Source organism: Aethalodelphis obliquidens, unplaced genomic scaffold (assembly GCF_003676395.1).
Source record: "Aethalodelphis obliquidens isolate GAN/ISIS:26980383/991018 unplaced genomic scaffold, ASM367639v1 scaffold47, whole genome shotgun sequence".
Taxonomy (NCBI): Eukaryota; Metazoa; Chordata; class Mammalia; order Artiodactyla; family Delphinidae; genus Aethalodelphis; species Aethalodelphis obliquidens.
In genome coordinates this window covers 725,098-752,767 of record NW_020837991.1, presented here as the reverse complement: position 1 = coordinate 752,767, position 27,670 = coordinate 725,098, and the positions used below count along the sequence as shown (strand labels likewise).

At 41.9% G+C, this 27,670-nt stretch overlaps 1 protein-coding gene across 5 annotated transcripts in view; it reads right to left on the bottom strand.

Annotated features, from left to right (window-relative positions):
* The window catches only part of OCA2 (OCA2 melanosomal transmembrane protein), a 257,199-nt gene that overhangs the window by 163,669 nt on the left and 65,860 nt on the right, over window positions 1-27,670 (bottom strand). For all 5 annotated transcript variants that reach the window (XM_027082471.1, XM_027082468.1, XM_027082473.1 and 2 more), the window contains 3 exons: window positions 4,938-5,009; window positions 3,636-3,701; window positions 733-789 (listed from right to left, as the gene is read on the bottom strand). In XM_027082471.1, the coding sequence (XP_026938272.1) occupies window positions 733-789; window positions 3,636-3,701; window positions 4,938-5,009 (195 nt within the window). The remainder of the gene's footprint in view (window positions 1-732; window positions 790-3,635; window positions 3,702-4,937; window positions 5,010-27,670) is intronic.

Here is a 27,670-nt window from a genome sequence, read left to right as displayed (position 1 = left end):
ATGGCTAGGTCAAGTGAAAGAGGCCCTAAACCATCAAAAGCTATATCCAATATCCAGCTGGGAGATCTGAGCAGCATGGCCATAGGCTCATCTGTGGTATGGCTGCTGGGCGCAGGCCGGGTTTTCAGCCAGGACCAGTACAAATTCTGCCAGTCAGAACTTGCTGGTGGATTCCTCAGGGTATATGGGGGTATATGTATACGTATAGCTGATTCACTTCGTTATACAGCAGAAACTAACACAACAATGTAAAGCAACTATACTCCAATACAGATTTTTTAAAATAATTAATTAATTAAATACAGTAAAGAAAAAAAAGGAATGTTCATATGCTTAATGTTTAGAAAGTAATCATTGAAATTATTTCACCAAAAAGTGGAGTAGTCAGAAGCTGATGATTTAAAATATTTGGATACTCTGAAGTGCAAAACAGTTTTGGTGCATAGCTCTCAACCTGCCAATTTGAACCCTGTCATACAAACACTCAACTCTAGTACTCTTCTCCTTGATCCTCTTCTTTGGTTATTTGTTGAGAAGCTGAAAGTGTTACTCAGAGGCACCTAAATTAGCACAGCAACTATGTCCAGCTTTTCAGCAGTGATTTTGAAAAGGAGGACAGAATTTTAAAAGATTTGCTTTAAGTGGTAGTTTTATTCACTAAATATGTAATGGTGGAAAAATAAATATGTCAATTAATTAATACATAACTATTAAATGCCACATCAAACTTACCTTTACAGCACAATAATCAAAAAATCCAGTCTCTGAAAATATGGCTACTAAAATCATCTGTGGGGAAAAGAGAAACAGGAGACAAGGAGAATGTTTCAGCATTCAGCGCCATCCTGAAATGACACCAGAGTTACCCCTTTCAAATCTGATCTCTGGCCTCTGCGTGAAAGCTACCACCTCATCAAGCTTCTCACTCTCTTAATGAGTGTGGTTCACTTACTAACTCCCTGAATCAAGCCCCTTGCTAGTGGGTTTGCACCTCTATATTTGTCCAGGGATATGTGCCCAAGGTACATTATCATTCCATCTGATCTTGACAGTGAACACTGTGTTATAATTACTCTCTGTCTTATAGACCAGGAAACTGGCAGGCAGAGATAGAAGGTGACTCACTTACAGTCACAAAGCTAGAAACAGGGAATGAAATGGGACAGAATGTGGCCTTCTACACCTAAATGTCCACACAAGCAACAATTCAATGTTTTAAGACTTTTAAACTGGCTTAAATTTTGTTTCCTAAAATAATTTAATAGATTTTTATCACCAATTTGATCAAGACAAGCAAATAAGAGTATTTACATGGAAATGATTATTCTCTGGGTTCTATATGAACCCAGAAGGCCTACTCACTTTTGTTTTTCTACTGATGACACTGAGTTGGTGAGAATAATCATCCTAGATCGTAACAAAAAGTAATGTCCCATTTATTCTAAGTCTAATCAACCAGACATTTCAACCAGCCTGAACTTTCTGGAAGATTCTCTATTCTACCTCCTTAGATGGTGACGTATAACGTGCTGAACTTGGAGTGAGAAGATGCAGGTTCAAATATCAATTCTGCTACTTAGGAGTAATTTAACTTTGAACAAAAAATTTAATTCTCTGTACTTTGGTTTTCTCACCTCATCTCTGAATGTCTGTTCCTTGTAAGGTTGTTGTGAAAATTCAATAGCATTATGTAAACTAAAGTACTTAGAAAAGAGTGGGCCCAATACTGTCTTTCAAATAAACAGTGCAAAACAAAAGTGCCCCAAAATTAATTTAGACTCAGTACAGATATCTACCTTGTCTAGCATGACCAACAATATTCATCCTAACCCAAATGGCCACTGTGAGGCCATTTATAGAATGTGGAGCTTCACACACCAATGGAAGTTTCACATGAATGTGGATGGGTAGGTCCTGTGTGGTCTTCCACTGTCATGGTGAAGCTGTTCCACATGTCAGCTGCCAGAACCACCCAAGAGATGCTGGAACTCAGGGACTGGGTAAGTGACTGGCATGCAGCAGGGTGGAAAAGGCAGGGGCCTAGTTATATAGACTGTCTCTGCAAAGTTCTACCGATTCCATTTGAGAAAATAATTAAACCACTCATTTTAAAAATCCTAACCACCCCCGGTAGCTCCAAATGTAACTATATTAAGAAGGTAATTAAAGTGAAGCCCTGGGCTTCTGTGGTGGCGCAGTGGTTGAGAGTCCATCTGCCAATGCAGGGGACACGGGTTCATGCCCCAGTCCAGGAAGATCCCACATGCCGCGGAGTGGCTGGGCCCATGAGCCATGGCTGTTGAGCCTGTGCATCCTGTGCTCCGCAACAGGAGAAGCCACCAACAGTGAGAGGCCCAAGTACCGCAAAAAAAAAAAAAAAAAAAGTGAAGCCCTAACCAGTAAAAAAACCAGTAAAAAAAAAAAAAGTGAAGCCATACCACCAGTATGACTGGTGACCTTATAAGAAGAAGAGATGAGGACACAGATATGCCCAGAGGGACAATCATGTGAGGACACAGGGAGAAGATGATCATCTACAAGTCAAGGAGAGAAGCCTCAGAGGAAACCAACCCTGCCAACACCTTGATCTCAGACTTCCAGCCTCCAGAACTGTGAGGAAATACAGTTCTGTTGTTTAAGTCACCCAGTCTGCGGTACTTTATTATGTCAGCCCCAGAAAACTAATATACCAATCATTTAAGTTTTTTTAAAAACCTATTTTATAAGCCATCTGGTATGCCTTCCTTCTTCCTTCCATAGGCCCAAATGCTATACACTTCAGGACCCAATACATTCGTTCCTCTATGAAGCCTGAGTTCAGAGCACTGACCTTCCTCCCACTCTACCCACAGAGTAGGCAGCCACTTTGGGTCACACCGAAGCCTAGAGCAGCAGGGCCCTCCATGGCCCTCCTGCTAGGGCAGAAAGAATATTAGCAAGGAGGTGAGCGCATGTGGTGACCTGCTTTACACAGTGTGAGTCTTCTAGCCCTGAGAGGAAACACCCTCCTCAAATCACTCAGCTGCTGTGGGTCTGTTCAAGAGTGCAATAGCCGTTCCCACTGCTGTTCAGACCCCTGTCAAATTCCACTTATTCCAGTTAAGTTTGTTTATGGCTCATGTACCATACTAGCCCACTAGTGTGTCTTAAAGTTCCCTTCCTACAAGTTCATTTGGTGACACTCTTCATAGCACACAGTAGAGGGACCACTTGAAAATGTCTGTTTAACAGCAAATATACAAACAATTACTTAGGGACAATTTCTTCATTTCTTCCTTTATCCATATAATTAAAGGTACTTTTCCAATCACTGAAAAACTTAAATTGTTCATCTGTTTAGGATATTCCATTTTATATTTTAAGTACAGTAACTTTTAAAAATTTCTAAATTTTCTGAATGGCAAGATTATTTCACTGTCAGACAGGCCTTAGGCTGAAATTTTACAGCTAACTAATCAGAGCACCAATCACTCCATTCCTCCTCAGGAGAAATCAGCTAGACCTGCACAAACACTTCTCAATCAAGCCCTAATTGTCAAGCATCACAGTGTCTTTAAGAGTCAGCAGTGGCAAAAGAGAAGGTCCAAGGTTACAGCAAGTTTGGGACCCTGTCCCACTGGGAGGACTGTCATTACCATGCCAAACAGCAGGGCCAGCGTCTCGAAATCAATCCACTCCACCACATGGGTCAGGCTAGGTCTCTGCAATCAAAGCACAAATTTGCCAATTAGTCCTGGGCATCATCCTCCTGGTGATAAACTGTAAATATGTGCCGCCCTTTACAGAAAACCCACTCATTGGACCAGAGTCGAAAGTCACACCATCTGCTTGCCTTTGAAATCAGATTATATCATCACTGAAAAACACTCGTGACCCAAAGCATAATAACGTCAAACCTATGCACTTGACAATAAAAAAAAAAGCAGATTCATTAAGCCCCGTCCATGTCCTTAAGGGAAGGTAGAATCATGGGGGACTGGGAACCCAGACTGGGAACTGAGGGCACTTGGAGAGCCTGGTTGTTGGAAAAGGACTGCACAGTGGTCCAGGGAGGTTCCTGCAGCACAAGCCATGTGCTACGTCAATGATTTCTAGAATTAAATAACTACTACTACACTACTCCTTAACAATTAATAAAAATAACAGTGGTTTATGTGTAAGTTTTAGGATGCTGGGACATTTTACCCTTAGAGTTAGTGTTTGTTTATACCAACTCTAGTCAAGAAAAAGAAAATAAAAAAACAATAAATAAATAACTGAACATAGCCCCACATAGCCCCAGTTATTATTCCTTGGTTGACTGACTGCCCTTTAGTAGCACTTTTCAGAACAATCCCTGAAATTCTACAGAGTTGCTTTCAATCCTAAGTTCTGTATGTTGCCACCTTGGTCAGTTCCAGCAGTACTCCTCAAGATGGAGGCTCTTCAGGCCTCCATCTCTAGTGGGCACTTGGCCTCTCTTGCTTCCCTACATTCATTCCAATGTCCCTGCAGGATGGACCACACGCAGACCCTGAGGGGGTGCTATTCCCCCCAGACTTGCACATCCAGGGACCTCCTGATGTCTGCAGGACAGAACCCCAAACTCACTGTCTCCCACCTCTCTGCTCCAGCCAGGATGGCCTCTTCTAGTTTCCATGGGCTGACAGTACATAGGGCCAGCTCTAACATAATTCAGCTGCATGACCTGGGAAAATGCTTGACCACCATGAGTCAAGCGTTTCCTCAGCTAGGGTGGAGAATAACACCACTGGGATGTGTGTGATAACGTCAAATGTTAATTACTCATCAATGCTGTAAAGTTCATGCCACTAATGGGAAATGTGAAAGAGTATATTAAAAAAGTAAAATCACCAGCTAATGCCTAATTCTTGGACTGTCTTTGAATCTGACATTCTATTGAGTGCTAAGCCATTGACTCAAAATGTTACACTTACATCTCCAATCACAGCCAGCGCTGCTAATGCTGCAAGGGAACCCAACATGGCTGCCAGTGTTCTGTGAACAATCTGGAAAGAAACATAGAAAATTACTGCATTCTAATCCACAGGATGTTAAAACACACAGAAAGGGACTTCCCTGGTGGTGCAGTGGCTAAGTTTCCACGTTCCAATGCAGGGGAAGTGGGTTTGATCCCTGGTTGGGGAATTAAGATCCCACATGCCACAGGAAAACTAAGCCCACATGCCACAACTAGAGAGCCCATGTGTTGCAACTACAGAGCCCATGCACTCTGGAGCCTGCACACCGCAACTACTGAGCTTACGCACTCTGGAGCCTGCGCACCACAACTAGAGAGAAGTCCACATGCCACAATAAAGAGCCCACAAACCACAACGAAAGATCCCACGTGCCACAACCAAGACCCAATGCAGCCAAAAATAAATAAATAAATATTTTAAAAAAATAAATAAAACACACAGAAGCCTCTATCGGTATAAGTATTTGTGAAGATTGGCCATTTTATACCATATCTATTAAGACAATAAATAAATCGTGAGTTTCTTTGTTTCAGAGTCTGGATGCCCTAGAGACACACACAACCATCACCAGTCTCCTTTCTAAAGAAAGATTTCCTGCATAATTAGATGACCCTGAAGTAGAAGCTCGATAAAGTTTGTTCTATAAGGAAGCCTGCAGTAAATTATCATTAATTATTTACCATATAATCCATAGGCAACTGGAGAATTAGTTCCACAATATAAATCAATTCTGCCCAATTACTGAGACTGTTATAAAATGCTTAATCTAATTGAAACTTCAGTATTACCACTGAACCACGAAAATACTTTTTCTATTTAATTATAATTCAAGTGGGCATGGAATTTTTAAGGCAAAATATAAAGAAAGGCAAGGATGCAGAGAATTTGAAAGCCTCAAACATTGCTGGTGTGAATGTAAAATGGTGCACCCTGAGCCACAGCTGTTACCTTGGACCCCAGAGACTGTTGCCACTGCTGCTAAGGGTCCTGTGTGCAAGGCAGGTCTCTTCCCACACCTTCCCATAAGCCTCTGCAGCCAGCCACTGCCTTCCAACTTCCCTGGAAGAACACATGGCATGCCTCGAGCTCTTGCAACTTCATGCCAGCCTCTGCAGCCCACAGGCACTCCCCGCACATCCCAATTATGACTGCTCTATCCCTCCCTCGGCCCCAACCTGAGTGAGCAAGGGAGCCCTAATCAGCCACTGTTTTTGCCTCTTCTTGCTTGGGTGGGGAACAGATGCCTGAGGGAAGCCCACACGCAGAGGGGGGGCCAAAACCAAGGCTGAAACCCAGGAGCAGTGTGACCAAAGATGAGAAAGGGAAATATCCCTGTGCAGCTGCAGGAGCAGTGGATTAAATCCCCACAATCAGCTGGGTAAACCCTGCAACTGTGGAATACCTGAATAGACAATGAGGGTTCCCAGAACTGAGGCTGCAGACTTTGGGGGCAACTGTGGACTTTGTGGGCAAGTACACATGGGTCAAGATCATAGTATGAGCTGACCCCACAGTGCCCACAGCAGGTCCAGAGAACTACCTAGGAGTATTGGAGGACTTCCTGGGTAGGCAGGGATTGGCTGTGGCTCACTGTGGAGGCAAGGACACTGACAGCTATGGCCACAGGAAAATATCACTACTTTTGTTTTGTTTTGTTTTATTTTGTTTTTCGGTTCTGTTGTTCTTTTTTCTTTATTATTATTATTCTTTAATTTTACCTTTCTCTTTACTTTTTCTTTTCTTTTTATGCTTTTATTTTTAACATATTTTTATTTATTTTTTCCTAATTCTACTGTACTTTTTCATTATATTGTTTTTTTCCTTGTTTGCTTTTTTCCTTTGCTTTGCTTTCATTTTACTTTTAACTATATTTTACATTTTTCTATTTTTACTTTACTAGTTTGTTGTTTTGTATTTTTTCCTTCTGCTTTCATCTTTCTTTGTCTTTACATTTTTTTGGATAGTTTTTGTGTGTTTGTTTTATGCTTTCATTGCCTTTTTTAATTAGCTTTCTGCATTTGATATGTTTCTGGTTCTATGTGTTAGTTTAGTTTTTAGTGTTTCTTTTCATTTTTGAAATTGTTTACTGGTTTGGTTACTCTCTTCTTTCTTTTCTCTTTTTTTTTCTTTTTGTGAATGTTTGTATATATGTTTCTTTGTGTGATTTTTGTCTGTTTGGTTTTGCTTTTACCATTTGTCTTGGGGTCTCATCTGTTCATTTTAGGGGGATCTTTTTTAGTTTTGTTGTTGTTGTTGTTTTGTTTTGTTTTTACTTCTTATTTTTCTTGTGCACTGTGTGGCTTGCAAGGTATTGGTGTGCTGGCCGGGGGTCAGGCCTGAGCCTCCGAGGTGGGAGAGCCAAGTCTAGGATGTTGGACCACCAGAGAACACCTGGGTCCATGGAATATTTATTGTTGAGATCTCTCCCAGAGGTCTCCATCTCAAAACTAAGACCCAGCTCCAGCCAGCAAGCTGCAGTGATGACTGCCTCACACCAAACAACTAGCAAGACAGGAAAAAAAACCCCACCCATTAGCAGACAGGCTACCTAAAGTCATACTAAGCTCACAGACACTGCAAAACAGACCAATGGACATGGCCCTTCCAATCAGAGGGACACGATCCAGCTCCACCCACCAGAACAGAGGTTCCAGTCCCCTCCACAAGGAAGCCTACACAAGTCGCTGGACCAACCTCACCAACTGGGCACAGACAACAGAATTAAAAGGAACTACGACTCTACAGCTTGCAGAAGGAGACCAAAAACACAGTAATTTAAACAAAATTAGGAGACAGAGAAATATGCAACAGATGAAGAAGCAAGGTAAAAACCCACCAGACCAAACAAATGAAGAAGAGATGGGCAGTCTAACAGAAAAAGAATTCAGAGTAATGATAGTAAAGATGATTCAAAATCACAGAAATAGAATGGAAAAAATATAATAAACATTTAACAAGTAACTAGAAGAACTAAAGAACAAATAAACAGTGATGAACAACACAATAACTGAAATTTAAAATAGCCTAGAAGGAACCAATGGCAGAATAACTGAGGCAGAAGAACAGATGAGTGACCTGAAAGATGAAATGGTGAAAATAACTGCCAAGGAGCAGAAAAAGAAAAAAGAATGAAAAGAATTGAGGACAGTTTCAGAGAACTCTGGGACAACATTAAATGCACCAACATTCAAATTATAGGGGTCCCAGAAGAAGAAGAGTAAAAGAATGGGGCTGAGAAAATATTTGAGAGATTATAGTTGAAAACTTACCTACCATGGGAAAGGAAATAGTCAATCAAGTCCAGGAAGCTCAGAGAGTCCCATACAGGATCAGTCCAAGGACAAACATGCCAAGACACATATTAATCAAGCTATCAAAAATTAAATACAAAGAAAAAATATTAAAAGCAGCCAAGGAAAAGCAAGAAATAACATACAAGGGAATCCCTGTAGTGTTAACAGCTGATCTTTCAGCAAAAACTCTGCAAGCAAGAAAGGAGGAGCAGGATGTATTTTAAATGATGAAAGGGAAAAACCTACAAACAAGATTACTCTACCCAAAAAGGATCTAATTTAGATTGGACTGGAGAAATTACAACCTTTACAGACAAGCAAAGTTAAGAGAACTCAGCACCACCCAACCAGCTTAACAACAAATGATAATGTAACTTCCCTAAGTGGGAAACACAAGAGAAGGAAAAGACCTATAAAAAAAAACAAACCCAAAACAATTTTTTAAATGGTAATAGGAACATATATATCAATAATTACCTTAAATGTAAATGGATTAAATGCTCCAACCAAAAGACAAAGACTGTCTGAATGGATATAAAAACAAGACCTGTATATATGCTGTCTACAAGAGACCTACTTCAGATCTAAGGACACATACAGACTGAAAGTGAGGAATGGAAGAAGATATTCTGTGCAAACGGAAATCAAAAGGAAGCAGGAGTAGCAATACTCATATCAGAAAACATGGACTTTAAAATAAAGACTATTACAAGAGACAAGGAAGGACACTAAATAATGATCAAGGGATCAATGCAAGGAGAAGATACAACAATAGTAAATATTTATGCACCCAAAATAGGAGCACCACAATACTTAAGGTAAATATTAACAGCCATAAAAAGGAAACTCGACAGTAACACAATAATAGTAGGGGACTTTAAAACCCCATTTACACCAATGGAGAGATCATCCAAACAGAAAATAAATAAGAAAACACAAGCTTTAAATGACACATTGGATCAGATGGACTTAATTGATATTTATAGGACATTCCATCCAAAAACCACAGAATACACATTCTTCTCAAGTACATACGGAACATTCTCCAGGATAGATAACATCTTGGGTGACAAATTAAGCCTAGGTAAATTTAAGAAAATTGAAATCATATCAAGCGTCATTTCAGACCACAACACCTTGAGACTAGATATCAATTACATGAAAAAAATCTGTAGAATATATAAACACGTGGAGGCTAAACAGTATGCTACTAAATAACCAAGAGATCACTGAGGAAATTGAAGAGGAAAACAAAAAATACTTACGAACAAATGACAATGAAAACACAACAACCCAAAACCTATGGGATACAGCAAAAGCAGTTCTAAGACAGAAGTTTATAGCAATACAATCCTACCTAAAGACACAAGAAAAATCTCAAATAACAACCTAACCTTACACCTAAAGCAATTAGAGAAGGAAGACTAAGAAAACTCAAAGTTAGCAGAAGGAAACAAACCATAAAGATCAGATCAGAAATAAATACAAAAGAAATGAAGAAAACAATAGCAAAGATCAATAAAACTAAAAGCTGGTTCTTTGAGAAGACAAACAAAATCGATAAACAATGAGCCAGACTCATCAAGAAGAAAAGGGAGAAGACTCAAATCAACAGATTAGAAATGAAAAAGGAGAAGTAACAACTGACACTGCAGAAATACAGAGGATCATGAGAGACTACTATAAGCAACTATATGCAAATAAAATGGACAACCTGGAAGAATTAGACAAATTCTTAGAAAAGTACAACCTTCCAAGACTGAACCAGGAAGAAATAGAATATATGAACCAACCAATCACAAGCAATGAACTTGAAACTGTGATTTAAAAATCTTCCAGCAAACAAAAGCTCAGGACCAGATGGCTTCACAGGCGAATTCTATCAAACATTTAGAAAGAGCTAACATCTATCCTTCTCAAACTCTTCCAAAATATAGTAGAGGGAGGAACACTCCCAAACTCATTCTATGAGGCCACCATCACCCTGATACCAAAAACCAGACAAAGATGTCAGAAAAAAAGAAAACTACAGGCCAATATCACTGATGAACATAGATGAAAAACTCCTCAACAAAATATTTGCAAACAGAATCCAACAGCACATTAAAAGGATAATACACCATGATCAAGTGGGGTTTATCCTGGGAATGCAAGGATTTTTCAATATATGAAAATCAATCAATGTGATACACCATATTAACAAATTGAAGGATAAAGCCATATGATCATCTCAATAAATGCAGAGAAAGCTTTAGACAAAATTCAACACCTATTTATGATAAAAACTCTCCATAAAGTGGGCAGAGAGGGAACCTATCTCAACATGATATAGGCCACATATGACAAACGCACAGCCAACATCATTCTCAGTGGTGAAAAACTGAAAGCATTTCCTCTAAGATCAGGAACAAGAAAAGGGTGCCCATTCTCACCACTATTATACACGTTTACGTACTTTGGATGTTTTAGCCATGGCAATCAGAGAAGTAAAAGAAATAAAAGGAATCCAAATTGGAAAAGAAGTAAAACTGTCACTGTTTGCAGATGACATGATACTATACATAGAATAGCCTAAAGATGCTACCAGAAAACTACTAGAGCTAATCAGTGAATTTGGTAAGGTAGCAGGATACAAAATCAATGCACAGAAATCTCTTGCATTCCTATACACTAACAACAAAACATCTGAAAGAGAAATTAAAGAAACAGTATCATTTACCGTTGCAAAAAAAGAATAAAATACCTAGGAATAAACCTACCTAAGCAGGCAAAAGGGTACTCAGAAAACTATAAAACACTGATGAAGAAATCAAAGATGACATAAACACATGCAGAAATATACCTGGTTCTTGGACTGGAAGAATCAATATTGTGAAAATGACTACACTATCCAAAGCAATCTACAGATTCAGTGCAATCCCTATCAAATTATCAATGGCATTTTTCACAGAACTAGAACAAAAATTTTTACAATTTGTATGGAAACATAAAAGACTCCAAATAGTGAAAGCAATCTTGAGAAAGAAAAATGTAGCTGGAGGAATCAGGCTCCCTGACTTCAGACTATACTACAAAGCTACAGTAATCAAGACAGTATGGTAGTGGCACAGAAACAGAAAGATAGATCAATGGAATAGGATAGAAAGCCCAGAAATAAACCTATGTATATATCTTTGACAAAGGAGGCAAGAATATACAGTGGAGAAAAGACAGTTTCTTCAATAAGTCTTGCTGGTAAAACTGGACAGCTATATGTAAATGTGTGAAATTAGAACACTTCCTAGCACCATACACAAAAATAAACACAAAATGGAATAAAGACCTAAATATAAGGCCAGATACTGTCAAACTCTTAGCAGAAAACAGAGGCAGAACACTCTATTACATAAGTCACAGCAAGATCCTTTTTGACCCACCTCCTAGAGTAATGGAAATAAATAACAAAACTAGAAAAATGGGACCTAATGAAACTTTAAAACTTTTGCACAGAAACGGAAATCATAAACAAAAACAAAAGACAACCCTCAGAATGGGAGAAAATATTTGCAAATGAAGCAACTGACAAAGGATTAATCCCCAAAATATACAAGCAGCTCATGCAACTCAGTATCGGAAAAAAAAAAAACCCAATCCAAAAATGGGCAGAAGACCTAAATAGACATTTCTCCAAAGACATACAGATGGCCAACAAACACATGAAAAAATGCTCAACATCACTAATCATTAGAGAAATGCAAATCAAAATCACAATGAGGTATCACCTCACACTGGTCAGAATGGCCATCATCAAAAAATCTACAAACAATAAATGCTGGAGAGGGTGTGGAGAAAAGGGAACACCCCTGCACTTTTGGTGGGAATGTAAATTGATACAGCCACTATGGAGAACAGTATGGAGATTCCTTAAAAAACTAAAAATAGAACTACCATATGACTCAGCAATCCCACTACTGGGTATATACCCTGAGAAAACCATAACCCAAAAACAAACATGTACCACAATGTTCATTGCAGCACTATTTACAATAGCCAGGACATGGAAAGTACCTAAATGGACTAACAAATGGATAAAGAAGATGTGACACACATGTATAATGGAATATTACTCAGCCATAAACAAGGAACAAAATTGTGTCATTTGCAGAGACGTGGATGGACTTAGATACTGTCATACAGAGTGAATTCAGACAGAAAGAGAAAAACAAATATCATAGGCTAATGCATATATATGGAGTCTAGAAAAATGGCACTGATGAACCTAGCGGTAGAGCAGGAATAAAGACGCAGATGTTGATAATGAACTTTAGGACACGGGGGGAGGGGGAGGCTGGGGTGTAATGAAAGAGTAGCATTGACATACATACACTACCAAACGTAAAATGAATGGCTGGTGGGAAGCTGCTGCATAGCACAGGGAGACCAGTTCAGTGATTTGTGACCACCTAGAGGGGTGGGATAGGGAGGGTGGGAGGGAGGCTCAAGGGGGAAGGGATATGGGGATATGTGTGTGCGTATAGCTGATTCACTTTGCTGTACGGCAGAAACTAACACAACATTGTGAAGCAATTATACTACAATAAAGATGTATTTTAAAAATGGTGCAGCCATGGTGGGAAACTTAGGCAGTTTCTTACAAAGTTAAATAATAAATTTACCACATGACCAGCAATTCCACTCCTAGGAATCTACCCACGAGAAATGAGAGCAAATGTCCTGTTAAAATAGTTAAACGAGGCCATTGGACTGAGGTGGCTTTTTTTTTATTGGAATACAGTTGATTTACAATGTTGTGTTAGTCTGCTGTACAGGAAAGTGAGTCAGTTATACATCTGAGATATATATGTATATATATATATATACACATATATAGCCACTCTTTTTTAGATTCTTTTCCCATATAGGTCATTACAGAGTATTGAGTAGGTTCCCCTGTGCTATACAGCAGGTTCTTATTAGTTATCTATTTTATATATAGTAGTGTGTATGTGTCAAGCTCAGTCTCCCAATTTAACCCTCCTCTGCTTCCTCCCACGGTAAGCTTGTTTGTTTTCTACATCTGTGACTCTATTTCTGTTTTGTAAATAAGTTCATTTTTACAATTTATTTTTAGATTCCACATATAAATGGTATCATATGATATTTGTCTTTCTCTGTCTGACTTACTTCACTCAGTATGACAATCTCTGAGATGGCTTTAATGCTTTAGCAGCCTATGTAAGAAAACCAAAATCTAAGCTTGTAATGCGTCATGGTTAAGAAATCGAAATCTAAGGACAACTGAGTATAGGCAGCTAACTAGCCTTTCCCGAATAAGGCAAACACTTAAGCTATAGCCAGTCAAATCATTTCCTGGCTTTGCTTCTGTCTTTTCTCTCTAAGAACCTATCCCTGCTCCTGTTGGTAGAGCCTCCTAACAACTTCCGGTATGGCATTGCCCAATCTGAATCAATATTTGCTCAAATAAACTCTTAAAAATTTAATATACCTCAGTTTATCTTTTAACAGTCTACATAAAGCATGAATGTTCATAGCAACACTCTTCAAAATAGGCAAAAAATGGAAACATTCCACATGTCATCCATGGTGAGTGGGTAAAACAAGATGCAGTACATGCCACAACATGGAACTACTTGACACATCTGTGTGACAGAAGAACACATTAGGCTAAGTGAAAGATGTCGGACACAAAAGACTGTATATTGTGTCATTCCATTTATATGAACTGTCCAGAAAAGGTCATATAGAGAGACAGAAAGATAGGGTTGCCTAAGGCTGGAGGAAGCAATAGGGATAGACTGCAAACAGGCCATAGGGATATTTATGGGGTGATGGAACATCTGAAACTATGTTGTGGTGATGACTGCTGTTAAGGTATGGATGTTTGTGTCCTTCCAAAATTCATATGTTGAAATCCTAATCCCTAAAGTATTGGCATTAGGAGGTGGGTCCTTCGAGAGGTGGTTATGTCATGAGGCTTGATCCCTCATGAATGGGATTAACTTCCTTATAAAGGAGGCTCCAGAGAGTTCCCTCACCCCTTCCACCATGTGAGGATGCAACAAGAATTCTGCAACCCTGAAGAGGGCCCTCACCCAACCATGCTGGCACCTTGATCTTGGACTTCCCACCTCCAGAACTGTGAGAAATAAATTTCGGTTGTTTATAAGCCATGCAGTCTGTGGTATTTTGTTATAGTGGCTCTAAGAAACATGGTACTGAGACATGGGGAAAGTGCAGTAATACACTTTCTGTGGAAGTGACTTTGGAACTGGATAATGGGTAGAGACTGAAAGAGTTTGCAGGGGCATGCTAGTAAAATGTTACATTGCCATGAAAAGATTGTCAAAAGTAATTCTGGTGAGGGCTTACAACGAGAAGAGGAGAGCTGTAGAGAAAGTCTCAATCTTCTGAGAGAATTCCTAAGTGGTCACGAACAGTGTTGGTGGAAACATCAGTGGTCTCAACTAGAAATGAGAAAGATGTTACAGGACAATGGAGAGGAGGCAATCCTTGTTATAAAGTGGTAAAGAACTTGGCTGAATTGTGTTAGTATTTTGTGGAAGGCAGAACTTATGACCAATGAATTTGGCTATTTGATGGAGGAGATTTTTAAGATAGGATTGAAAGAACTGACTGGTTCCTCTGGAATGCTTTTAGTAAAATGAGAGAAGAGAAAAATGACTTAAAGATGGAACTGATCATCAAAAAGGAAGCAGAACTTAAAAATTTGGCCTGTGTATATGAAATAAATAAGGAAGATCACTGAGGAGCTACATGAAAGGGCATGGTCAAATCTCGTATGACATTAGTATGGATCTGCCAGCCCAACAGAACCAGGAGCTAGTCATCAAGACAACAGGGAGACTACTGAGCCATCCAAACAGAAGCAGACACCTACAGTCCGAGACAATCAAAGAATAACCCTGAAGGCATTTCAGAGGTCACCAGGGCTGCCCCTCCCATCACAGGCCCAAAGTGAAAGGGCCTGCTTAGCAGAAAGATTTCAAAGGAAGGGCCAGTGCTGCCTGTTGATGCTTCACACTGCAAGCTCCAGCAGGCAGTATGCCCAGCAAAGCACAGGGGCACAACTATCTCCACTTAGATTTTGAAGGATGAGGCCACCTTGTGCCTTAGGCTTGACCCAGGCATAGGACAGCCAAGAGCATGGGGCCACAGCAGAAAGCCCCTGCCAGGGCAATGCCCAGTAAAGCCACAGACCAGTAAAGCCACTGGTATTTGATTCCAGCCCAGGAGAGCCACAGGCATGTGCCCCCAACCTGTGAGAGCTGCAGCATGGGCTGTACCCAGCAAAGCCATGTGCTGAGCAGTGGGGGCAGGACCCCTGCCCCAGTTGGCCTCAAGTTTGTGGACTTGCCAGGGACCTGCCAACTCCTGTCTTTATTATTTCACCATTTTGTAATGGGAATATCTATCCTATGCGTGTCCAAACACTGTATTTTAGAAGCTCGTTTGATTTCACAGATTTGGCATGTTTGGTTCACAGCAGGGAGAAATTTCCTTCAGCATGTACATTGAGTCTCATCCATGTCTGATTTAGATGATATTTAGATAAGACTCTGGACTTAGTCTTTTGAGTGGCTTCTGGAAAAAGTTAAGACTTTTGGGGCTATTGGTGAGACAGGAAGACAAGAGTACAGCCATTTTGGAAAAGGACTGAGAGAATAGCCTTGAGCAAGTGGGCTTGACAGGCCCAGGAAAACAAAGCGCCTAAAGGCTTGGGCTTCTGAGACAATAACCAGAGACCCACAGGAGTAAAAGCTCTATCTCTGTTCCCCTGATGTACATAGTTTCAAAGGACAAAATTGGGACTATAAATCCAACACATAGCAGAATCACCAAACTTCCAGTTCGCTGAAAGATACAGATGAAGGCCTGACACACACTTCTAAGTTGTTTTTGTAGGAAGCTGACCCCCACCAGATGAAAAATGCTGACTGCAAGCACAGAGACCCCAGACCCCAGACGGTTGAAACAAGAAGACTGTTGATGCTCAAAACTTCACCTGGAGACCAACCAATCCAAAAATCGAGCACAAGCGGATGTGGCACCTTGCGTCCTCCTCCCTCACACTGCTTTTAAAACCCCTCCCTTAAAAGTTCTTAGGGGAGGTGACATTCTTCCACCTTCTCCCTTGTGCACAAGCTATAAATAAATAAAATTAAAAGCTTTCAATAAAAAGCTTTGCTTGCCTAAGTGTCTCGTGGGAGAGATATTCATTTCTATGCTGTCCAAGAATATGGAGAGGGACCAGGTACACTGATATGGAATAAATGTATTTTGCATTCAAGAAGGACATGAATTTGAGGGGACCAGGGTTGGAATGCTATGGTCTGAATGATAACTATGAGAAATAAACTTCTGTTGTTGATGAGCCTCCCAGTCTGCGTATTTTATTATAGCAGCCCAAACAGACTGAGACAGGCACTAAAGGTCCCTGGACACAGAAGGGAATTCCTCTGCTCTCAGCACAGATGGACACTTACAAGCCCCAGGACAGAACAAAAGAGCCCCTCTGCCCATCAGTCAGGAGGGACTCCCAGGGCAAGAACCACCGCAACCCTCATATGACCTCTGGAGGAGGCCAGTGCCCCCAAAATGCAAGTGCGGCTGCTTCCTGCTCACAGAACAGTCAAGGCACAGTGTCTAGGCAGTGAGAGACAACCGTGGTCAGGAAATTAAAGCCAGCGGTGCCCCTCACAGAGCTCATGACCCGCACGGGGGGAAGCCATGGGTCTGCACCTTAGAACAAGCTAAAGGGAGAATGGGGGGGCAGATGCTCCTTCCAGAGTCCTGAAAGGGCTTTAGGGCTTGAAATAATGAGATGTCCCTACACATCTATAAGAATGGCAGAAATTAAAAGTAGAAACAACACCAAATGCTAGTGAGGATGCAGAGACTGAATCATTTTCACATTGCTCATCCAAAAAACTAAACATGCAACTACCATACCACCCAGCAATTCCACGCTGGGCATTTTATCCCAGAGAAAGGAACACCTGTCTTCACACAAGCTCTGTACATTAGTAGTCATAGCAGCTTTATTTGTAATTGCCCCAAACTGGAAATAATCCAGATATCCTTCAATGGGTGAGTGGTTAAACAAACTAATACATTTGTATCACAGAATCCTACTCAGAAATGAAAAGGCACAAATGATTGATACACAAAACAACCTGGATGGATCTCCAGAGAATTACATTGAGTGGGAAAAAGCCAATCCCAAAATGTCACCAACTGTATGATTCCATTTATTTATTTACTCCATCTTATTCTTGAAATGACAAAATTATAGAAATGGTGGAAAGATTAGTTGTCAGCGGGAAAGGAGTTATAAGGAAGAGAGGGAAGTTGTGCTTATAAAAGGGCAATGTGAGAGGACCTTGTGGAGGTGGAAATGTTCTGCATCTTGACTGTGGCGCTATCAATGTCCTGGATGTGATGCACTACGAGAGTTTTGTGAAGGGGGTCAGAATATGCCACCCCAAAATATACCACTTTGGTATATTGATTATTTTGGGTTAAAGTTACTTGAGAAACAACCAATGCAAGAAGGACACTCGGACCTGCCTGCGTCCCCCTAAAAGCCAGAAATAAATCTCACATGTGAAAAGGAACCTCCCTGTACCAGGAGGTAAAGAGACATCCAGAAACAGGGGATTTAGGGCCAAGAAGGCTGTATAAACAAACCTTGTTATTTCTTAACTAATTTACTACCCCAAGCCCAAACCCCTTTTTTCATCAATTCTTTACAGCTTTATTTTTGGTTTGTCTACAAGGTATAAATGCTGCCTGCTTTGGTCACTTCTTTGAGTCTCATATTTTTATGGGGCTCCTGTACATACAAAATTAAATTTGTTTTTCTCCTGTTAATCTATCTTATATCAAGTTAGTTATTAGACCAACCAAAAAACCTAGAAAGGAAGAGGGGAAAAGTTTCCCACTTGGACGCTTGCAAGATGTTACCATTGGGAGAAACTGGATGAAAAGTGCAGGGGTCTCTGTACTTCTTCCAACTACATGTGAATATGCAATTATCTCAAATTAAAAACTCTAAAATTAAGAAAAAGTCATTGCTGCTCCCCTCCAAGTCACTGCTAAACTTAAATCAAGGACAGAATTTAGCATCCTATTCAGCATACCACTCACAGTAAAAAAAAAAAAAAAAAAAATTATTTAAAAAGTAGAATACATTGGGTCGAATGGGATGACCCCCAAGGATCCTTCCTATTCCAGAATTCCGTGACAGTATCTTCCTAAATTTGGAAAGGTGAGATTACTTCCATTGAAATATAAGGAGCTTTCAGAACAAGATGCTTATGACTGTTTCCCTTCCCCTAACTCTCAAAGAAGCCAGATGCGCACAGGTGGTCACGGCTGTTCCCACCCCCTCTCTATTCTGTCCCCTTGGCTTAGAGGACAGGCAGCACTGCAGGGTCAGTGTGGAAGCAGAAATGCCAGCACAGCCCAGCTTGGGTGCCATCCCCACACCATCCTGCCCTCACAGACACACAGACTCACCTATGCTGAAGGGTTTTGTTTGGCAACATACAGATCCTGCCAAACAATGACACTAAGGTGGGAACACAACACACGAACTTGAGAAGAAAGTGGGTTTGCTGGTTCTTATGTGAAGTGTCTGTGATGCTCATACCTCAAAAGCAGTGATGGGACAGCCCCCCAGTGAGGTGGCAGCTGGCCTGCCCCTCAGACATGGCCCCTGCCTCTCCCACACACAGAAGACCCCGGGCAAGAACAGCCACAAGGATGGTAGGGCAGGGGGCGGGGTGAGAAAGAGCAGAGGCCCTTGTTGCCAGGCCCTCCCAAGCCTGTAAGCACAGTGCTGCCACCCTGAGAAGCTCTGAAGTCACTCGTCCTCCCCGGGCTCCCTCTGGCCCAGGCACACCCAGTGAGGCCCACAGCACCCGACCACCACCCCCTCTGCCGCATGCTGCCCAGCAGGCGCACCCCCTTCCATTCCTTTTGGAGCTTATTAGGCAAACTGGGCCCCTCGATGAAAGGAGATGGTTCATGTGGACAGTCTCAAGGAGACTCCAGAATAGTGATGGATGCCGGAAATTCCCTCCAATGGCAGTGTGGTGAGACCTGGCAGCAGTCAGTGCTCCGCCAAGGCAGGGCCCCAGCTCGGCAAGAGTCATGAGGTTCTCTCCAGCTATGAGAGAACCAGGCTTAGCGGCTCTGGCACTGGGAGGAAATGGTACCATCCCTTCCTATACGGTTTGGCCACCCTCCGCTTTCAGCCAGCCTCTTGACACCTGCAGAGCCACGACATGTGTGGTCAGCAGGCCTCTGCTCACTGTGGTCCCCAAGAGACCTAAGCTGCTTCACAAATCTGCCACTGAGGCAAGAAGAAGGGGGAGTCACTCTGCTCACTCCCCGACAGCCAGGGCACGGGCCATGACCAAACCTGACTTCCAAGGGGAGGGCGGCAGCCCACCATGCACCAAAGAACCAGAATGCATTCATATGGAGGAACAGAGGGGCAAGGGCCCACCACCGAACGCCCTCTTCCTAGGAGACAAGGGAAGGTAGAAAGAGGACACACCTGACAGGCACTGCAGCAAGCAAGCAGAGCACTGTTACTACCCATGGTCAGACAGGACCCAGCCTAGGAAAATAGGAGCTGGTCCAGGTCTCACACCAGGACACAGAGAGGCAGGGTATCACCTCCAGGAACAGCCAGTCCATGCTCTGCCCATACTGCCCCATTCATCTTTCACAAAAAACTGAAGAGTTCTCTAAGTTTTGCAGATGAAGAAAATGAAATGTGGAGAAGTACTGAAATTTACTTAGCATCACAAAGCCCATATTCATCCTACCACATCATGACAGTAAGAAATGCCTGGAAATCAGGGCCTTCAACTGCATGTAGACTGTAAGTTCTGAAATGCCTATGATATGCAGGGTGGTCCTGAATTCAAGGCCCAGAACTGTACCACTTCTGGTACTGTACTCTCCTGGGGATTTCAGAAACACAGGCTTCAGAGCTGAGGAATGCCTAGGAAACCCACCCTCACTGCTGCCCCCGTTGCTATGCACCAGCTGGCTCCTACCATTGTGCTGGGAGGGAAGGGGCTCAGGAAGTCACAGGCACCACCCTCCATGAGCAGCCCCTCCCCAAACAGGCACTGCTGCTGCCCACTGCTCCCCAGACCAGGAGAGTTTATGTGAGATGACACAAAGCAAAGGCTCCCAGCTTGTGTGGGGTCCCCAGAGCCCAGGGCACATATGCGGTGGCACACAGCTGCTTGGGGACGGTGTGCAGCAGCCACCACACCACACAGGCAGAAATGGGAGCCATGGGAGTCCCACATGTCTGCAGGCATCTAGGTACCTCATTCTTCTTCTGATGGGTCTTCCTGCACTTCATTTATCCTTCCATTTACCAAATTAGCCCAAGGAAGAACAGTAGTTAACCATCTCATGTTCTGAACATTTAAAAGCAAACTAGGGACTTCCCTGGTGGCACAGTGCCTGCCAATGCAAGGGACACACTGGATCCCTGGTCCAGTAAGATCCCAGATACTGCAGAGCAACTAAGCCCATGTGCCACAACTACTGAGCCTGTGCTCTAGAGCCCATGAGCCACAACTACTGAGCCTCCATGCCACAACTACTGAAGCCCTCGCACACCTAGAGCCCATGCTCCACAAGAGAAGCCACCACAGTGAAAAGTCTGCGCACCACAATGAAGAGCAGCCCCCACTTGCCACAACTAGAGAAAACCCACACATAGCAAAGAAGACCCAACGCAGCCAAAAATAAATAAATAAAATATTTTTAAAACAATTTAAGTAAAGCAAACTGGGGTGATGTCAGCATCATGGAAGCATGAGATGTCCCTCCTTTTTGTCCCCCTTTTTTGACAGCTAACTAGGCATCCATCCATGAAGAAAAGTACTTCTGCAGGAGCAGTAGAGTCCAAAGGATCTAGGAAGAGGCTCTCCTGCCTGTGTATCCAGTAATAAGTAGACAGACCCCAGCCCAGGCTGTGAAACCAGTAGAAGCCAGCAGTGCCTCTCTAATCCCTCTTGACTATGGTCAGGGAAAACCTGGAGAGTGCTGACCTGGGCTGAGGCCCACGAATAAGAAAGAATTTGTAGAAATCCAGCCTTCTTGAGAGGAGATTCCAGCATGTCACTGAAGGAAAACAATAGGAGTCAGGACACACTGGTGAGGGTAATAGGAAATTGGTCAGTGCTGTCCTTCCCCCAAGGCCACACAGCACAGGGGTGAACCAGCTGACAGGGGAAGGACAGTAGTGAGGGAGTGCTTGGCTTCCCCACCTGTGCAGAATGCAGCTGGAGAACCCACTTCTCTCTGCCAGCACCAGAGTGCCCAGGCAGGGCTTCCATGCCTGCGAGGAGGGAGGTCAGAAAAGAGTCAAATGAGATTATCAAAGGGCATTAAAGGAACACAGTTCCTGATTATTTCACTCAGCACTTCAGCAGAAAGTTTGACCACAAACCTCTGGGAGAAACTCACCCTAGGATCCCCCGCAAGGCCTGCAGGCACCCCTAAAAGACCTCCCCTGCCCCTGCAATGGCTCCTAGTATGTGCTCCCTGTGTGGTGGTGAGGGCACTCCTGATCAATGGTAAATGGAGTGCTGCCAGAGAACAGACCAAGTCTGTGGGCTAGGGAGAACTGGAACTGTAGCACCACCTTCTGCAAACAAAAGACAGGTTTCCAGCAGCCAGCATGGTGAGCTGTAAGAACAAGAGAACACATAAAAGTTTACAAATTCTGCCACAAGAAGGAGCAAGAAGTGTGCAGCAGGTGTGTCCATACCAGGTCAGAGAAAGTCTCAGGTATAAAAGGACCAACAAATGGTATATCCCACCTGAATACAACTAGTAAAGATTTGAGGAGATATCTCCTACTTCAAATGAGAAAGCAACAATGCAAAACTACAAGGAACATAAAAAATCAAGGAAATATGTCATCACCAAAGATAACAACAGTCCTCCAATAACTTAACTCAAAGGCACAGAATTTTACTATCTAGCTGATAAAGAATTCAAAATAGCTTTACTGATATAGAGAACAAACTAGTGGTTACCAGTGGGGAGGGGGTGGAGGGGCAATATAGAGGTAGGGGAGAGGGAGGTAAAAACTACTGGGTATAAGATAGGCTACAAGGATGTATTGTACAACATGGGGACTGTAGCCAATATTTTGTAATAACTGTAAATGGAGTGTAACCTTTAAAATTGTATGAAAAAAATAAATAGCTGTATTGAGGACATTCAATGACCTACAAGGAAATACAGAAAGGCAACTCAGTGAAATCAGGAAAACAACACATGAACAAAATAAGAAAATTAACAAATAGATAGAAATCATAAAAGAGAACCAAACAGAAATTCTGGAGCTAAAGAACTCAATGAATGAGATGGAAAATGCAATAGAGCATCAACAACAGAGTAGACCAAATGGAAGATAAAATAAGTGACCTATTGGACAGGAACTATGAAATAACTGAATCAGAGGAAACCAAAGAAGAAATAATGAACAAAAGCAAAGAAAGCCTTCATGATCTGTGGAGTTCTGTCAAACGTTCATGTAGGATAACTGGGGTTCCAGAATGAGAGGAGAGAAAGAAGGATGAAGAAACTTTATTTAAAGAAGTAATAGCTAAAAACTTCCCAAACCTGGGAGAAGACTTGGACATGCAAGTTCATGTAATCTCAATGTAAAAAGTCTCTCTCCAATACAATATAATGAAAATGTCAACAATAAAAAATGAACAGAGAAATTTAATATCTCTTAACAAATCCTACTGGCGATGAGAGAGTGAAATGACATATTCAAAGTGTTGATAGATAAAAATTGCCAACCAAGAATATACAGCAAAGTTATCCTACAGATACAAAGGAGAAATAAATGTTTTCCCAGACAAACAAAAGCTGAGGGAGTTCACCACCATTACAGATGCCCTGTAAGACATACTGAAAGGAGTTCTTCAGTAACAATAACCAAGGGGAGACCTTCAAGATGGCAGAAGAGTAAGTCGTGGAGATCACCTTCCTCCCCACAAATTAATCAAAAATACATCTACATGTGCAACAACTCCTACAGAACACCTACTGAACACTGGCAAAAGACCTCAGACTTCCCAAAAGGCAAGAAACTCCCCATATACATGGGTAGGGCAAACGAAAAAACAGAGACAAAAGAATAGGGATGGGACTTGTGCCTCTGGGAGGGAGCTGTGAAGGAGGAAAAGTTCCCACACACTAGGAAGCCCCTTCACTGGTGGGGAGAGGGTGGGGGGAAGCTTCAGAGCCACAGACGAGAGCACAGCAACCGGGGTGCAGAAGGCAAAGTGGAGAGATTCCTGTACAGAGGATTGGTGCCGACCCGCACTCACCAGCCTGAGACACTTGGCTGCTCAGCCACTGGGGAAGGTGGGGGCTGGGAGCTGAGGCTCAGGCTGCAGAGGTCAGACCCCAGGGAGAGGACTGGGGTTGGCTTCATGAAGACAGCCTGAAGGGGGCTAGTGCACCACAGCTAGCCGGGAGGGAGTCCGTGAAAAAGTCTGGAACTGCCCGAGATGCAAGAAACCATTGTTTCAGGGTGCACGAGGAGAGGGGCTTCCTGCTCTGTGTGCCCACAGACAACACAGCACCACCTAAGCAAGCTCCAGAGATGGCCTCAAGCCACAGCTATCATCTCGGACCCCAGAGGCAGGCATGGACCACTACCACTGCCGCCGCTGTCACCAAGAATCCTGTGTGCAAGCACAGGTCACTACCCACATGCCCACAGGAGCCTGTGCAGCACGCCACTGCCAGGGTCCCATGATCCAGGGCCAACTTCCCTGGAAGAACACATGGCATGCCTCAGGCTGTTGCAATGTCATGCCAGCCTCTGCTGCTGCAAGCACTCCCCACATTTCAATTATGACTACCGCACCCCTCCCTCTCCCCAGACTGAGTGAGCAAGACAGCCCTAATCAGTTGCTGCTATAACCCCTCCTGTCTGGGCAGGGAAAGGATGCCTGAGGACGACCTACACACAGAGGCAGAGCCAAAACCAAAGCTGAACCTCAGGAGCTGTGTGAACAAAGAAGAGAAAGGGAAATTTCTCCGTGCAACCTCAGGAGCAGCAGATTAAATCCCCACAATAGGCTTGATAAACCCTGCATCTGTGGAATACCTGAATAGACAGCGAATGTTCCAAAAACTGAGGCAGTGGACTTTCAGAGCAACTGTAGATTTCAGGCTTGCTTTCAGTGTTTGATTTGTTTTTGGTTTTATGTTTATCTTAATTTAGTTTTTAGTGCTTGTTTTCATTGCTGGGTTTGTTTATTGGTTCCTTTATTTTTTTTCTCTTTTTTTTCTCTTTTTCTCTTTTTGTGAGTATGTGTGGATATGTTTCTATGTGTGATTTTGTCTGTTTAGTTTTGCTTTTACCATTTGTTTTGGGGTTCTGTCTGGTTTTGTTTTGTTTTGTTTTCTTCCTTTGATTCCATGCTATGAGGCTGGCAGTGTCTTGGTGCTCCAGCCAGGTGTCAGGCCAGAGCCTCCGATGTGGGAGAGCCGAGGCCAGGATATTGGACCACCAGAGATCTCTTGGCCAACGTAATATTAATCAGTGAGAGCTGTCCCAGATATCTCTGTCTCAACACTAAGCCTCAGCTCCACCCAACGGCCAGCAAACTCCAGTGCTGCATGCCTCATGCAAAACAACTAGCAAGATGGGAACACAGCCCCACCCATAAGCAGACTGGCTGCCTAAAGCCATACTAAGTTCACAGACACCCCAAAACACACTACTGGATGCAGCCCTGCTGAATAGAGGGACAAGATCCAGCCCCACCCACCAGAACACAAGCACCAGTCCCCCCAACGAGGAAGCCTACACAAGTCACTGAACCAACCTCACCCACTAGGGGCAGACACCAGAAATAAGAGGAACTACGAACCTACAGCCTGCAAAAAGGAGACCTCAAACACAGTAAGTTAAAAAAATGAGAAGAAAGAGAAATATGCAGCAGATGGAGGAGCAAGGTAAAATCCCACCAGACCAAAAAAATGCAGAGGAAATAGGGAGCCTACATGAAAAAGAATTCAGAGTAATGATAGTAAAGATGATGCAATCTGGGAAATCAAATGGAGAAAATACAAGAAACATTTAACAATTTCCTAGAAGAACTAAAGAACAAACAAACAGTGATGATCAACTCAATAACTGAAATTAAAAATACTCCAGAAGGAATCAATAGCAGAACAACTGAGGCAGAAGAATGGATAAGTGACCTGGAAGATAGAATAGTGTAAATGACTGCCACAGAGCAGAATAAAGAACAAAGAATGAAAAGAATTGAGGACAGTCTCAGAGACCTCTGGGACAACATTAAAAACACCAACATTCTAATTTAGGGGTCCGTCCCAGAAGAAGAAGAGAAAAAGAAAGGATCTGAGAATATATTTGAAGAGATTATAGTTGAAAACTTCCCTACCATGGGAAAAGAAATAGTCAGTCAAGTTCAGGAAGCACAGAGAGTCCCAGACAGGATAAATAAAAGGAGAATCACAACAAGACACATACTAATCAAACTATCAAAAATTAAATACAAAGAAAAAATGTTAAAAGCAGCAAGCGAAAAGCAACAAATAACATACAAGTGATTCTGCATAAGGTTAACAGCTGATCTTTCAGTAGAAATTCTGCAAAGCCAGAAAGCAGTGGCAGGACCTATTTAAAGTGGTGAAAGGGAAAAACCTACAACCAAGATTACTCTACTCAGCAAGGATCTCGTTCAGATTCAGTGGAGAAATTAAAACCTTTACAGACAAGCAAAAGTTAAGAGAATTCAGCACCACCAAACCAGCTTTACAACATATGTTAAAGGAACTTCTCTAGGCAGGAAATGCAAGAGAAGGAAAAGACCTACAAAAAACAAACCCAAAACAATTAAGAAAAAAGTGATAGGAACATACATATCGATAATTACCTTAATGTAAATGGATTAAATGCTCCAATCAAAAGACACAGACTGGCTGAATGGATACAAAAACAAGACCCACCTACATGCTGTCTACAAAAGACCCACTTCAGACACAGGGACACATACAGACTGAAAGTGAGGGGATGGAAGAAGATATTCCATGCAAATGGAAATAAAAAGAAAGCTGGAGTAGCAATTCTCATATCAGACAAAATACACTTTAAAATAATGACTATTACAAGAGAAAAAGAAGGAAACTACATAATGATCAAGGGATAAATTCAAGAAGAAGATATAACAATTGTAAATATTTATGCACCAACATGGGAGCACCTCAAAATATAAAGCAAATTCTAAAAGCCATAAAAGGGGAAATCAACAGTAACACAATAATAATAGGGGACTTTAACACCCCACTTTCACCGATGGACAGATCATCCCAAATGAAAATAAATAAGGACACACAAGCTTTAAATGATACGTTAAACAAGATGGACTTCATTGATATTTATAGGACATTCCATCCAAAAACAACAGAATACACATTCTTCTCAAGTGCTCATGGAACATTCTCCATGATAGATAATATCTTGGGTCACAAATCAAGCCTTGGTAAATTTAGGAAAATTGAAATCATATCAAGTATCTTTTCCAACCACAATGTTATGAGACTAGATATCAATTACAGGAAAAAGAACTGTAAAAAAATACACACACAGAGGATAAACAGCACAGTACTAAATAACCGTGAGATCACTGAAGAAATCAAAGAGGAAATCAAAAAATACCAAGAAACAAATGGCAATGAAGACACGATGACCCAGAACCTATGGGATGCAGCAGAAGTAGTTGTAAGAGGGAAGTTTATAGCAATACAATCCCACCTCAAGAAACAAGAAACATCTCAAATAAACAACCTAACCTTACACCTAAAGCAATTAGAGAAAGGAAAACAAAAACCAGAAAGTTAGCAGAAGGAAAGAAATCATAAAAATCAGATCAGAAGTAAATGAAAAAGAAATGAATGAAACAATAGCAAAGATCAATAAAACTAAAAACTGGTTCTTTGACAAGATAAACGAAATTGATAAACCATTAGCCAGACTCATCAAGAAAAAAAGGCAGAAGACGAATCAACACAATTAGAAATGAAGAAGGAGAAGTAACAACTGACACCATAGCAATACAAAAGATCATGAGAGACTACTACAAGCCAATAGATTATTATATGCCAATAAAATGGACAACCTGGAAGAAATGGACAAATTCTTAGAAAAGCACAACCTTCCAAGATTGAACTAGGAAGTAATAGAATATATGAACTGGCCAATCACAGCACCGAAATGGAAACTGTGTTTAAAAATCTTCCAACAAACAAAAGCCAAGGACCAGATGGCTTCAG